Here is a 15748-nt window from a genome sequence, read left to right as displayed (position 1 = left end):
CCGTAACACTTCCCCTTTTCAAAGGAGTCATCATTTATGAAGACGTATATGCTATATTTTGGCATAGGAGGTGCGATATTAGGCACGAGATAAGGTCTTTTTCGTAGAAGAACCTCACATTAAGACTAAAGAGTGTAAAGGAAATTGAAGTGGATAGAATTTTATGATGAAAAGTCATTAATGCCTGAGGGGGATTCGAACCCGAAGTCCAATGCTCTAATCACTGAGCCAAAGCGCCAACTTCCTGACACAGTTTTCAGAAACTGGTTTTCAACGCACATGCTATGTGTAAGCGACCATGACAATAGGCCATGTGTCTGTTTACAACTGTAAGAATTTTCATTAAATTTTACATTGTAGACAATTTTTATGTTATGAATATTGTGATTTTTCCATAGACACCCATTATGAAAACTTGCACGATGTCTATGTTTTTCCAAATCAGTTTAGCACACGGCCCTATCTGTTTTTATTGGCTGACTTATTTTAGTTTATTATGAAGTTTTGAAAAAATAATGTGTGTGTGTTCGGGTTTAACGTCTTTTTCAACAATTTTTCAGTCATATAAACGACGGTGTCTACTTGTAGCAGTGAGCACAATGCCCAACTTTATAGTGCTGCCTCACTGGAATATCACGCCGTAGACACGTGGCATGATACCCCACCCAGTCACATTATACTGACACCGGGCTGACCAGTCCTAGCACTATCCCCGTAATGCTGAGCGCCAAGCGAAGAAGCTGCTAGTACCATTTTTACGTCTTTGGTATGACGCGGCCAGGGATCGAACCCACGACCTCCCGCACTCGAGGCGGACGCTCTACCACTAGGCTACCGAGGCGGTTTGAAAAAATAATGACTAATCAAAGTCTACATTGTAGAAAATATTTTGACCCAAATGAGTAGAACTACTTTGAGTATGTTGTCTTTGAATGTGTAGTGGATTCTGTGTTGTCTAGCAATATATATTATGAATAATGCCGTTAGGCAGTGTGGAGGGGCAGAAACTTCTCTGAATAAATATACTGAAAACATAATTTAAATCGCAAGATTAGTATAAGTGCCTGGGTAATGTATCATAAATAAAAGCTCGAACCCACTTAAAAAAAAGAACCTGGCACTCTAGCACGTTCCTTTGCTGAATTATATATATATATTATGTTTCAGGCGCTTTCTCAGACTGACTGGATAACATGCTATACTCTGTACCCCGAGGAAGGAGGAAGGGTAGACTTCACATTGAATATCATCGATACTCCTGGATTTGGTGATACGAGAGGACATAAGAGAGACAGGCAGTTGGTCAAACAGATACATACACTGTTTTCCTGCAGGGATGTGAGAGGCGTATTAGGTATTGATGCTGTTTGTTTTTTGATTAAAGCACCTGATGCAAGATTGACACCTACCCAAACATATATCTTTGAGTCAATTATGTCTCTTTTTGGCAAAAATGTAGAAAAAAACATTTGCTCATTGATTACATTTGCTGACGGAGAGTCACCACCTGTTCTTGCCTCACTGAAGCAATCTGGACTTCCATTTGGTCAACATTTTACATTTAATAACTCCGCCCTTTTTACAAAAAACACAGATTTGGGTCCCTCCAGCCTTTCCCCAATATACTGGAACATGGGTATCAAAAGTTTTCGAGCATTCTTTGACCATCTGAGTAAAATGCATACAACAAGTCTTGAACAAACCAAAGACGTACTTGACACAAGGCAGAATCTTGAAACCACAATTCAGAACCTTCTGCCAATGGTTGACGTAGGGCTCAGCACTTTAGCTAGCATGAGAAAGCAGATTGAGTTTATCAAACAACATAAGCTCGATATTGAACAAAACAAAGACTTCCTTATCCCAAGAGAATATCCTAACATTAAACAACATGATACTGAACCTGGTCAGTTTGTGACCAATTGCCTCCAATGCAATCGGACTTGTCACAAATATTGTGCCTTCTCTGATAATGAGGATAAAAAATACTGCTGCGCAATGTCTGGAGACAACTGTACACAATGCCAGAACAAATGCCACTGGAGACAACATAAAAATATGAGCTTTTACTTCGAGATTGAAATCGAAACTAAGCTCGAATCATTTGCTGATAAGAAACTTAAATATGAAGAGGCCACTGGCAAAAGGCTAAACTCGGAAGGAGTTGTAAAAGAGATGCACAAGGAAATTGTGAAAATAAAGAAGGAAATTCAAGAAATGATGAAAACAATAACAAGTTGTAATAATAAACTAAAAGAAATAGCTATTCGTCAAAATCCTCTGAGTTTAGTTCAGCAAATTGAACTTCTCATTGAATCAGAGCTATCACAAAAGCGAAAAGGTTTTGAAGACAGAGTAAAAGAGCTTCAGCTGTACAAGAAAGAAGCTCAGTATGGAGATGTAGTTCAGCACTTCTGTATAGAAGAAAGTTCTGTTTCTGAAGAACTTGCCGAACAGGTTGTTAAAGATGAACCAGGTTTCTTTCAAAATATTTACAATAAAATAAAAGGAAAATAGAATGATGCATACAGATTATATATAAACATCTAAATGTCGCACAAATGAAAAATGGAGGCATAATTATGTAATAAGATTAAAAATTCTAACACCAAACGTTTTAAATTCTAGCTCGGATTCTCTTGTTTTACCTCCAGTAAAAAAAAACTTAAGAATATGTGAAATATTGACTAAATTTATGAAGATTACCAGAGGTTTAAACGATTCTATCATCGGGTTGTTTCTGCTTTTAACGACACAGAAAGTGAAAAGTAAAATATTATTTTAACGATTGGTGTCAATCTTTCAAAAGGTACTTCCTCAAAACCTGCATACAACAGACTAATAAGTAACAGCTGTAAATTATAGTTAGCGCGTTTTGCTTTTGATTATGTGAAAAGGAGAAAAGGAGACACACGCATATGTGCGTGCATGGAGGAAAAATATGTACATAAAGGCAAAGACGCACATATATTCCCTCTTACAAGAGGCACTTGTATGTTTGTATGTAGTTAATACTAATGATACCTAAAGGCCTAGATCTTGGCAGTGAGCCTAGGGATTTTGTCTTCATTTGCACAGTTGGGGGCTAATGGCTATCACAGTATGGTTCCAATAAACAAGGGCCGTTGTTTATTGGAAAGTCAGTCTATCTTACAAATGTATCAATTAGTGGGAAGGGGAAACAGTAAATATTTATTTTGTTGGGTTTATTGTCGCACCGACACAATTTTAGGTCATATGGCGACTTTCCAGCTTTAATGGTGGAGGAAGACCCCAGGTGCCCCTCCGTGCATATTTCATCACGAGCGAGCACCTGGGTAGAACCACCGACCTTCCGTAAGCCAGCTAGATGGCTTCCTCACGTGAAGAATTCTACGCCCCAAATGAGGTTTCGAACCCACATCGATGAGGGGCAAATGGTTTGAAGTCAACAACTCTAACCACTCGGCCACGGAGGCCCCGAAACAGTAAATAAGTGATAACTTTAAAAGTTATACCTTATTTTGACAATTTTTATGAAAAGGAAAATATTTGTTGATCAAACTATTATGAAATAACAAGAACCTTATTTAAAAATATGTTACAACATTCATGCTGTTTTTTGGGAAAATAAGCATGCTTTTTTCAAGTTCTGTCTGGAGACGTGCACATATTCATTTTTTTTTTATTTTAGAAAAATGTGACATTTACCTTTTGTTTAAATGCTTGCAGATGATTGTAAATAACAGTTTTCAGTTTTATAAAGAAAAGACTGAAAAAGGTACCCTTTGGGCAATTTATTATTGAAATCGAAGATAGTATAGATAGAACACAACAATTTGATTTTATTAAGTAATATTATATTCAAATAAAGGTGATTGCTTGTACATGAGAAAATCATTTTCCCATTCTTTTTGGAAGTTTTTTTTATATATAAATATAATGGAAGGGTCATTTCGTCCGTATGACCTTTTTCATTATAATTATGAAATTATAAGATATTGTTTGTCAACAAAAAGAACACATTGATTTTTCACTTATAATACCCTTATTTTCAATATCATTACTATATCTTTTATCATTTTAATTTGCAGTATTATAGAACAGTAGTCTGATGACATTATAATTGTCTGTACAATAATAATAATAATAATAATAAATAACAATAATGCTAATAATAACAAATAATAATAATAATAATATTATTATTATAATTTCACAATTATCAAAGGAATATTAATTTCTTTCAACTCCACTGCACATTTGGTTTTCATCTTCATGGTCTAGTTGTGACCCTGCTGAGCTAATTGCCCGCTAATCAGCTATTGTTACATAATTGCTGATAACAACATATGAGATGGGAGTTGTTTATTGGATTTGGTGGGATTACACGTAGCGGATCTGGGCCTTTAAGGGATTTATAGAGTTATGTAAATGAATGTTTTTTGTCCGGTTTGTATTATTTTAGGAATCTTCTCTTTGACTACTTGTTTGACATCAGATGAATTATATAGACACTTCATATATTGTTTTTTTTTTTAGTATTTTTAATCTGTATGTGTGAATAAACATTGTAGAGATGAAAGTGAGGTTGCGACTCTATATATGTAAAGGTGAGTGTAGATAACAGTAGAGTCTTAGGCAGCATGCCATAGCAAGTTGTCCTAACAATTTAAACAACCATGCAGTTCAAAATTTTCGTTTAAAATAACGGGCTGACATTTTATCAGATACAGTTGAAAGACGCTTTTTATTATATATAGGGATCGATTTTACGTACGCGTAAACTTCGAAGGCTGTTTAATAAGTGTAAAGAATTGAGTGTGCTTGTATCAGAAAGAAACACCAGATTAATTATGTCATATTTCAATCTCTATGTTGTTAAATACAGAATACAGGTAAAATGATAATAAAATTAAAGTCTTGTTTAAAGCATATGATGTATCATTATTTGATATTTGTTGTTGTTTTTATCGTTTTTAGCTCACCTGTCACATAGTGACAAGGTGGGCTTTTGTGATCACCCCTCGTCCGTCGTCCGTCGTCTGTGCGTGCGTGCGTCCGTCAACAATTTCTTGTCTGCACGATAGTGGTTTCATTTATGATTTTATTTTAACCAAACTTGCATAAAACTTGTATCACCATAAGATCTCGGTTCCTTTCTTGAACTGGCCAGATCCCATTATAGGTCTAGAGTTATGGTCCCTGAAAGTGCCAAAATTAGCTATTTTGACCTTGTCTGCACAATAGCAGCTTTGTTTATGATTTGATTTTTACTACACTTGCACACAACTTGTATCACCATAAGATCTTGGTTCCTTTCTTGAACTGGCCAGATTCCATCATGGGTTCCAGAGTTATGGCCCCTGAAAGGGCCAGAATTAGCTATTTTGACGTTGTCTGCACAATAGCAGCTTCATTTATAATTTTATTTCTTACCAAACTTGCACACAACTTGTATCACAATACGATCTTGGTTCCTTTCTTGAACTGGCCAGATTCCATTATGGATTCCAGAGTTATGGCCCATGAAAGGGTAAGAATTAGCTATTTTGACATTGTCTGCACAATAGCAGCTTCATTTATGATTTGAATTTAATCAAACTTGCATAAAACTTGTGTCACCATAAGATCTTTGTTCCATTCTTGAACTGGCCAGATTCCATCATGGGTTCTAGAGTTATGGCCCCTGAAAGGGCCAAAATTAGCTATTTTGACCTTGTCTGCACAATAGCAGCTTCATTTATGATTTGAATTTAATCAAACTTGCACAAAACTTGTGTCACCATAAGATCTTGGTTCTTTTCTTGAACTGGCCAGATCCCATTATGTGTTCCAGAGTTATGGCCCCTGAAAGGGCCAGAATTAGCTATTTTGACCTTGTCTGCACAATAGCAGCTTCATTTATAATTTTATTTTAACCAAACTTGCACACAACTTGTATCACAATACGATCTTGGTTCCTTTCTTCAACTGGCCAGATCCCATTATAGGTTTCAGAGTTATGGCCCCTGAAAGGGCCAGAATTAGCTATTTTGACCTTGTCTGCACAATAGCAGCTTTATTTATGATTTAATTTTAACCAAACTTGCACACAACTTGTATCACCACAAGATCTTTGTTCCTTTCTTGAACTGGTCAGATTCAATCACGGGTTCCAGAGTTATAGCCCCTTAAATGTCCAAAATTGGCTATTTTGGCTTTTGCAGCCATATAGAGACTTCATTTATGGTTTGATTTGATACAAACTTCCAAACTACCTTCAACAACAATATATCTTGGATTCCATGACGAACCTGTCAGATCCAGTCGTATGTTCCAGAGTTATATCTTATTACCTCCCCTGATTGTAATCAAAATGGATTTATATCAGTAGGTACTTATAGGACTTATTTGAAATTTCATTATTGTCATTAGTTGGACTGAGACAATCAGGGTAGATAACTATGGACTGATTTTATGTCAAATTACCTCCCTTCATTTCAAATTAAATTGGGTATATCTCCGTAACTAATGAAGATACTGATCTGAAATTTCATTTATGTCAACAGATGAACTTGGACAATCAGTGAAGATACATATTGACTGAATTTATGACAGATTACCTTTTTTTATTATTTATCTAAATGAATACACCTTAGCAGCTTCTAATGAGATTGGTTTGAAACGATCATATCATTTTGAGCAATAGTACTCAGGTGAGCGACACAGGGCCATCATGGCCCTCTTTTTTTTTTCTAAGTTGCCCAATTGTGTATTGAATAGTATTGATATAGCATACAGTTGATAAATGCATGTAAATGATCGAGTTTATGTAATACACATACATAAGATGAAGCCATCTTAATTCAGTTTCGACAATTCGCTTTAATGTAGGGTTTTGAGCTTATTATTTCATTTTACATAGCCGTTATTCACAATAAGTTCGCACTCTTTCAAAAAAGAAAATGTTGAATTTACGACGTGACTTTTGTTGATATTTTTCATAAACAGTTCGTCGCTAATAGATATAAGCATAATTCTTATATAAACATCTTGTTCGTATTTCTGGTGCATAGTGTGCAACCTGATTCTTTTTACAAATTCAAATTTGATCGATATTTAGCTCTACATTGTAACTAACTGTAAGGCATATATTTAAACAGAGCATGCTCATTTGAAACAACAATCACACAATATACATGACATATGATATATCTCATACAGAAAATGACCAGTTGATATTGCAAGTAATGCTGATGATATACAAAACCTAAGCCGCATATATCTTCTTGAAATGTTCTATATTGAGAATTGTTAATGAATTTCAGCTGATCGAGTGCTTGTCAAATTATTGTTTTGCAGATGTCAGTTCGTTGTAACCAATAACACTTATGAATATGTTATAAGTTAAATAAAAAAAAAACTGTTGGTGTTATTATAAATTACATGTATATTCATTCAGATGGTTCTTATCATTTTTATAATAACTGCCAACACATACGAGTAAATTTACGTTTAATATAAAAGTGAATTGCATTGCTGTACATATGGTTTGTTTGTTTTTGGTTTAACGCCGTTTCTCAACAGTATTTCTGTCATGTAACGGCGGGCAGTTAAACTAACCAGTGTTCCTGGATTCTGTACCAGTACAAACCTGCTCTCAGCAAGTAACTGCCAACTTTCACACATGAATGAGAGGTAAAGGACCAATGCTTTGTGCATGTGGTGTGACGATTATTAAAACTGCCACTTTCTGGTATGGTCATTCAGTAGCTTGCTGCATTTAGAAACTGTCCGAAGTACACTGGTGAATAATACGGTGGAATGAAATGTATATGTCTATTTAGCACATTTTAAGCCGATTCCTAGATATTATTTGGAAAAATTTAAAGTGTCAGAAACTTATAGATCATGTTATATTTTTGTCGTTTGATTATTTTATCTCGGATTGCTGTACATACATACAAAGATTGTCATTTTTGTAAGTCGTATAATAAAAAGAATTAAAATTAATGTTTAATGTTTATTTCGACTTTTTAAAAAGGTGGTAAATATAAAATTAGGTCATTGCATGAATCAATGATTCTGAAATATTGATATATTATTAACACATTTTTCTGATATTCTGTCTTTGAAAGAAAGGTTTTAAATGATATTTGCAATTTAACAAACGGTTTGATAATTATGTAATTCAGTATTCAGCAAAAATACACTAATATCAATATGTTTCGATTTTTTTTGTATTGAAAGTAAATTAGTTTAATTGTAATATTGTAAACTTTGTAAATATTTATGTTTTACTGAGAAAATGTCGCAAGTATCTAATTTAATTATTATAGACTGCTTTCTGCTAGGATATTTCTATGTAATGTTTTTGTGACAAAACGTAGATATTTTGTACATACTTTACATTACAACTTGCTATAAAATGTTTGTCTAACACATTTAAAACTAAGAATTTGAATAGATGTAATAATGCTTATAGCGAAACGTTCAGCTGTCCTGCATCAGTTTTAAAGAAATCAATGCCAATTGAAATTAAATTCATTTCAATGCCATGTTGTCGTCATTGACTGAATTATCATTTATACCCCACTTTGGTTTAGATTGTTGTACATGAGCGATGCTCTCTCCATAGCCCGAGGCGCTTGGAAATTGATTTCTTTAAGCAAAGATGAGATATCGTTTTTTTACAGCACTTTACATAAAAAATACATATGAAACATGTATAGTTGTTATGGCCGACATAGCTTATATCAAGAGAATGGTAAATGTTTATGTATGTTATTTTTCATATATCGATCAACGATGCATATGTTACAGGAGAAACTATGTATTTTGTCACGGAGTTTGTAGTTGAACTATGTTTGTTCAGTCTGGCAGAATATCTTGTCACTGAACTTTTATAATAATGACATAGTATTTCTGCAAAGTTTGATGGTAATTTATCTAGTTCATTCATGTCTAAGTTAGTTTGCAACCGTGCGTGGTCACTGCTTGAACAATGTAAGTTACATGTAGGTATTGGTTGTTCTTATATTTATTACTTAATTATTTAAATGATTTCTATGCCGTTAGATTCCAAAATACGTCCAGTCTTTAATAATCATTTTATTCATTAGCGATATTTTCGGCTGAAAACAAAGTTCGACAACTTTTTGAGAGAACTTTCTTTTTGGAGTGAAATAGTAACAAAGACTTTTCTAAACAAAAAAAAAAATGAACGAAAAGCGGGTTTTGTTAATGTTATTGAAGGAGTTACAAAATTGTTCAAGGCGAGGTAGAACATTGACATTTAAACATAGACATTCAGTAAGTAACATATCCTCGGATATGATCACTTTATCAGATACACATGTAAACATATTATTACCTACAGTTACTTTTGTATCTTTTCTCTTATAAACTAAGAAATGAATACAGAATTTAGAGCTGTGGAATAAATGAAATGTATGAAAGGAAAACCTAGTTCTTTCTTGTGTTACCCATATAACAAATCTGGACAAAATCTTAATATACAACTTTTCAGCTTTAAAAAACACTTAGCGAATGCAGATATATGCGGCAGGTTACTTACTTTGACATATAAGACTGTATATGCTCACATATTCTATATTCGAACCCCCTCATTAGTAAATTAGTAGCATACACTCAACAAAATTCCTAATCGGTCAGTTTGTAGTTAATACTGCATTTATTCAGACGGAATTTCATATAACGACATTTGAATAAGTACTGCTGCTAATTATTAAATTATTTTTGGCTGACACGCGGCCAAAGTAACCTCATTATGCGTTTTGACCAATATAGCATATATTACACGTGCATGACATGTGCACAAATATTCAAATGTTGTTATGTGAAATTTCTTGTGAATACATGCATTATCAACAAAATAGTAATACATCATAAACTGACCGATTAGAAATTTTGTTGTTTGTACACGTAAAATATAGTAGTGTAAGTAAGCAAGCTAGTCAGCGAACATTTTATTCGGTTACTGGTAATTATAGCCGAGGAAACATTTACTCTATAGCTATCATCTTATTTTAACGTATCTGCACTCAGTCCTACGACATTTCATACATGTGTTTATTGTGGAGGCTACAAGACTTAAAAATCGCAAAAAAATGTGCACATTTTAGAAATGTCTGGATCTTTATCTAATACATTGCTTTTATCTATAACGAAATATTTTAGATGTAGAACGTATACCTAACCTATACCATCTCTACCCACCCTTTTATGGTAAATTATAAGGGTCAGAATTATGTCCCTTGAAATAATCTATAAAATGCCTTGGTATACAAAACCCCCAATAAACTTATATATGTAATACAAATGTCCCATCATTTTATGCGAAATTAATGTCGGAGGAAATTATTAACCAGCCTGGATACTCAGGAATGAAAAACATCTGCATATAAGATAATTAAGGCCCTTGAATTTGTCTGATTATAGAAAAATTGGACAACACTTACAGTGGTACCTTCAAAGTTTATTTTTTGAATAGTTTTGTTCGGCTATCCTTCCGAAAACGATGTTATAAGTAGTACAGGACACGCTTATGGGTTGTGAAACCCTATTTTATGCTCCCTTCCCCACCTTCGAAGAAGGGGTATATTGTTTTGCAGATACCGATCGGTCTGCCGGTCGTTATGTTGACCAATCAGTTTCCGGATTGTAACTCAAGAACGCTTGGACCTAGGATCATGAAACATGGTAGGACGTTTGAACAAAAGCAGCAAATGACCCATACTTATTTTGAGATCAGTAGGTTAAATGTCAAAGTCACAGTGACTCGAAACAGATCAACGGTTTCCGAACGATAACCTGAGAACGCGTAAGCCTAGGGTCTCTAAAACTTGATACACAGGTTGACCATTACCAACGGATAACCCTTACTGATTTTGAGATCAGTAGGTCAAAGGTCAAGGTTATATGAAACATGAACAGGCCTACAGTTTCCAGATAATAATTTCTCAATGCTTAGGCCTTGGATCATGAAAGTTGATAAGGAGGTAAACATGACCAGCTAATTACCTCTTTTGTTTTGAGATCAGTAGGTCAAAGGTCAAGGTCACAGTAATTCAGACAAGTTTAACGGTTTCTGGACGATAATTGAGAATACCTAGGCCTAGGATCACGAAACTTGATACGAAGGTTGATAATGTCCAGCAGCTAACCATGGTGACTTTGAGATTAGTAAGTCAAAATTCAAGATCACAGTGACCGGAACAGTTAAATCGATTTTGGACGCTAGGACCTAGGATCACGAAACTTGATATGGCGGTTTGTCACCACCAGCAGATGACTCTTGATTTTCAGGTCAGTAGGTCAATGGTCAAGGTAACATTGACCCAGAACAGTATAGCTGTTTCTAGATGATAACTTGAGAACACTTGGGCCTAAGATCACGAAATTAGAAAGGGACTTCGATCAACACTACCAGATGATCCCTACTGAGGTCAGTAGGTCAAAGGACATGGTCACATCAACCCTGAACAGTAGAAGATATTTTGCCAAGTAACTAGAGAATGCTTTGGTCTAATATCAGATTTGATACGGAGATCACTTATGACTGGTAAATTACCCATAATTATTGATCAAAATGCGAACATATAATCGCATTATTAACGTTGCTTAGAACCGTCGTAATCCCATTTTGGTTGTTTCCACGTCACAGGTCACGTCACCAATTTTGTAGGCGGCTACTTTTCAAGGTTTCGATGGTGAAGGAGGACCCGATGATTTGTTTCAAACAAGGGCGGGTAACTCGATAGAATCACCGACCACCCCAAAATCATCTGGATGATTTATTCGTTGTCTCGATTGTTAGCACACCTATGGTTGTCAAATAAGATTAGACAGTTAGACTAAGTACAGAAAAGTATTTTTAATATTATAAGAATATAGAATTTATCTCCCCCTTTAATTTGAAAATGATAAAAATTAGACACAATATTTTTTTTTACTCCCGAGTGTCTTTATGTTTCGGTTTTTCGTAGAACCCCAGTCGTCATTTCTTTTCTCTGTTTACTGATATTATAATTGTTGTCACTGTTTTCCTTCCAAAAATTACTGAATGTCTGAGAAAAATTTATTCAATTAGAAGTTTTATGTCAATTTGTTTCACTTAAAGGTGTGTGTAATGTATCGGGTGTTAAGTTTTTACTCGAAGATATAGGAAGACATCATGATAGTTGGTTTATTTACATTGTTTCCAGTACTGCAGTTTCACGACTATCATATAACTAACTAAGTCTGGTCAGTGACATGCATGCATTACATTTAAGCCACTCTTACTAGCACATGATTGGCTACAGAGCTATTACATCCCCCTGTTGTTTTAAAAGAAATGACTATCATTTGTTTTTCAAAGTAAAGAAATGAAGCATTTAAGAACATCAACATTACAACATGATATTCACGTAAACGAATACATGTTCTGCGATTTCCGACAATCTTTCCCATTGTGTCATTTGTTTCCATAACGGTAGCAAACTGCTGCTTGGGTACTATATTGTCTACTTGGTTTGGTATTTTGTCTGTTTGGCTAGATAGAACTGTATTCTGAGTTCCGTCTTGTTTGCGTTTAGATTTCGTACTGCGAAGTTGTTCCTTTCTGTCATTTTTTTTTCTGTATATAATGTCGACAGTTCAAATGTTTTTGCAATTGTTTGGACCTTTTCTAAGGTCATTTCTGTTTCTTGTTATAGTTTTCGACGCAGTGCATTACTTGGGCATTTTTCAATTATTTGATCGCGAATCATGTCATTTTTTTGGACATCTGGAAACTCGCACGATTTTGTCAATTCGACAGCCTCACCACGAAATTATCAATTGTTTCGTTCTTTTCTTGTCCTGCTTGACGGAATAATGTCTCTCATACGCCACATTTTTTTTTGGTGCAAAATATTGGTTAAGTGACATAACTGCATCGTTGTATGTTGTCCCTGTTTCTGACAATGTTTCAAATATATCATGAATTTGTTCTGACTCCCGATATGTGTAACATTAAATTACGTTTCTGTTCATCTTTGGTTGCAGCACTGATGAAACAATTAAAACGTTTGATATATTGTTTCCATTGTTTTGCCAAATGTGTGTGTTGTCCTGTAAGTATAAACTGCGGTGGTGTTGACACATCAAGTTTTGCAGTCATGATTGTCTAAATTTGCTTTGAAAGTCATTGATAGTCCTGCTTTACTAGTATTACATTTTATTGTTTGATGTTGTTAATTCCATTTTTATCTTTTTGGAGTCTTTTTTTAAACACAGTAAAATCCTTCATCCTCGTCGCCAATGTAATGGATCGGGGTGTTAAAGTTTTAAACCAAGAAATAGGGAGACAACATAGTTGGTTTATACTGGTTTATTAATATGTTTCTCGTACTGCATTTTCACAATTATCATAGAACAAACGAATTCTGGTCAGTGGCATGCATGCATTACATTTAAGTTACGCTTACTAGCACATGATTGGCTATAGAGATATTACAGTGTGCCACAAGACTGACCTGAAAACATGTTTTCTTGTTCCTGCACGCGATTATATGCAACTTGATATATGCAACATATATCTTGAGAGTACTTTAAATTTGAACAGATGGTAATAGTTTAGACGTAAATTACTATGCCATCTACAAGTTGCCTTAAAACTACTACTGTTGATTTAACTTGCATATACTAAAGTACAAACACTCTTAGAGCCATATAGATGTTATCTGGAAATAGATGTTTTGTTGATCATAACTAATTGCTAGAACATTTAGCGACATTACTGCAGAGGGAATGCCAGTCTAAACGGAAAAAAACTCCATGTTTACAAGTTTGACATACTAAGCAATGTGCAAATGCAAGAAATATGAAAACTATCAGAATTCTGTTACTATAAACTGTACAGTGATAACTTTAATGAATAGTCCAACAATTCATATATGTCTACAGCTTTCCAATGGCCAATGCAAGTGTTTTGAGTTTGCAGGAGAAACGTTTGAGAAACGAGGCAGGTTCCGTTATATGTAATTGACGTTAATGGTGTTATGTCGTGCGCCGCTCACCGTTGTGTGCCCTACTTTTGCGTCACGTAGAATCTTAATTCTTAGACACATATTATTGTTATTTTCAGAGTGTATTTCTAAATGCCATGTTGAATGACTATGAAAACCACGTTAATAATATGACATTGTGATGTGTATAATTTTCCTTCTTATTCCGAATGTCTTACCAGTGAATGGGACAGCCCTCGCATATAATAATTGTGATAGATCACATTGTATCTGCAATTATAATTTTAATTAATACTTTCAAATCTATTCTAAGTTAGTGGAATGATACAAAACCTGACTTCAGATATCATTTTCGCCGTCTATGATGGTATCAAGTTCTGTCTGGGAGAAGTTGCCGTTTATAATGATGCTCAAAAGACCAGCAGCGTCCGTCTCGGCTCTTTGTTGTTTGACTATTTTGTTGTTGTTGTTGTCATAAAGCACTTTGCAAATTGCCAATGGTCGCTAAACAAAGCTGCTGCGTCTATTTCCCAGTTTGGATCAATACACCGATGATGTATTATGATTTCATCATACATTTTGCTGCACACGGCACAGTATATGTTTCCTTTCTTAGTGCAGTTGTATCTGCGTCGGTTCTTTTGAATACAATGCCCATTGTTTACATGATCAGGCAAGATACTTTCTATACTACATTTTCCATAATTTCCGATTCTTCGTAAAATATTTCTATGTTCAGTCTTGACAATAGTTTCAGCGAATGCTTGTAGACCTTCTTGTAAAGACCAACTGACCCTCTAACCCAGTGTCAATAAGAATCACTTCTACAGCATATCGTTTGAGCTGTTGCCATTCTAGCAGGTGTTTCGGCTACATCATTAATGTGAAATCACTCTCATCTGTTAACAAAGGTGCCTGCAAAATAAGAAAACAACAAAAATGGTTAATGCTAACTTCATACAAATTATTTACAATGAATAGCATTATACAAAAGCTATTTTCCTGAATATATGTTTTCGCTTTTATTGATACCATTTATTTTCCAAAACTCTCACCACTTTTTAAAACGCTTCAAAATAACGCTTTCATTGAGAACCTTCATTGGAGATTGTCTTAATACTTTTTCGACAGGACATAAGTTAATTCCATCTTGTATTTTGAAGACTATCTCCTGGAATATGTGATTTAGTTATCAGTATATCAAATTATCTGAGATATGATCCGTGGGGTCTCCGTGGCCGGGTGGTTAAGGTCGCTGAGCTCCAATCTCCTGGCCCTCAAAGATGTGGCTCGGGATGCGAAGTTCGAGCCTCGCTCGGGATGTTTAATTCTACATGTGAGGAAACCATCCAGATGGTTGCGGAAGGTCGGTGGTTTTACCCATGTGCCCGCTCGTGATGAAATAATGCACGTAGGGTCACCTGGGGTCTTCCTCCACCATCAAAGCTGGAAAGTCTTCATGTGACTTATAATTGTATCAGTGCAACGTTAATCCCAATAAAGAATATCTGATCCGTTGAAACACATATAATCTGTAGACCGAAATATTTTGATGCCACCATAGACTTTTGTTAATTTTTAAGGATTTACAGCAAGTGTGTATTGTAAGGCACCTTTGGAATTCTGTCTCCTTACTTCAACGTTTTATAGCGTTGTACATGTGCATATCCTTTCCGCAGCCTTAACGTATTAAAACGTATTAGCGTCTGGTGGCCCTTTCAGGCTTCCGTAGAATCAACATTTATTACAAGAAATTTAGTTTGAAAATATTTATG

At 34.9% G+C, this 15748-nt stretch overlaps 1 protein-coding gene across 1 annotated transcript in view; it reads left to right on the top strand.

Annotated features, from left to right (window-relative positions):
• Positions 1-9425, top strand: part of LOC128550842 (uncharacterized) — a 37885-nt gene extending 28460 nt beyond the window's left edge. The window contains exon 6 of the mRNA XM_053530688.1: positions 1168-9425. Within this exon, the coding sequence (XP_053386663.1) occupies positions 1168-2517 (1350 nt within the window). The 3' untranslated portion in view covers positions 2518-9425. The remainder of the gene's footprint in view (positions 1-1167) is intronic.
• Positions 9426-15748: the final 6323 nt, after the last annotated feature.

This window comes from Mercenaria mercenaria, chromosome 18 (genome assembly GCF_021730395.1).
Source record: "Mercenaria mercenaria strain notata chromosome 18, MADL_Memer_1, whole genome shotgun sequence".
In the NCBI taxonomy this organism is placed as follows: Eukaryota; Metazoa; Mollusca; class Bivalvia; order Venerida; family Veneridae; genus Mercenaria; species Mercenaria mercenaria.
The sequence above is the reverse complement of the archived record's forward strand: the minus strand, read 5'-3'. Positions and strand labels throughout refer to the sequence as shown.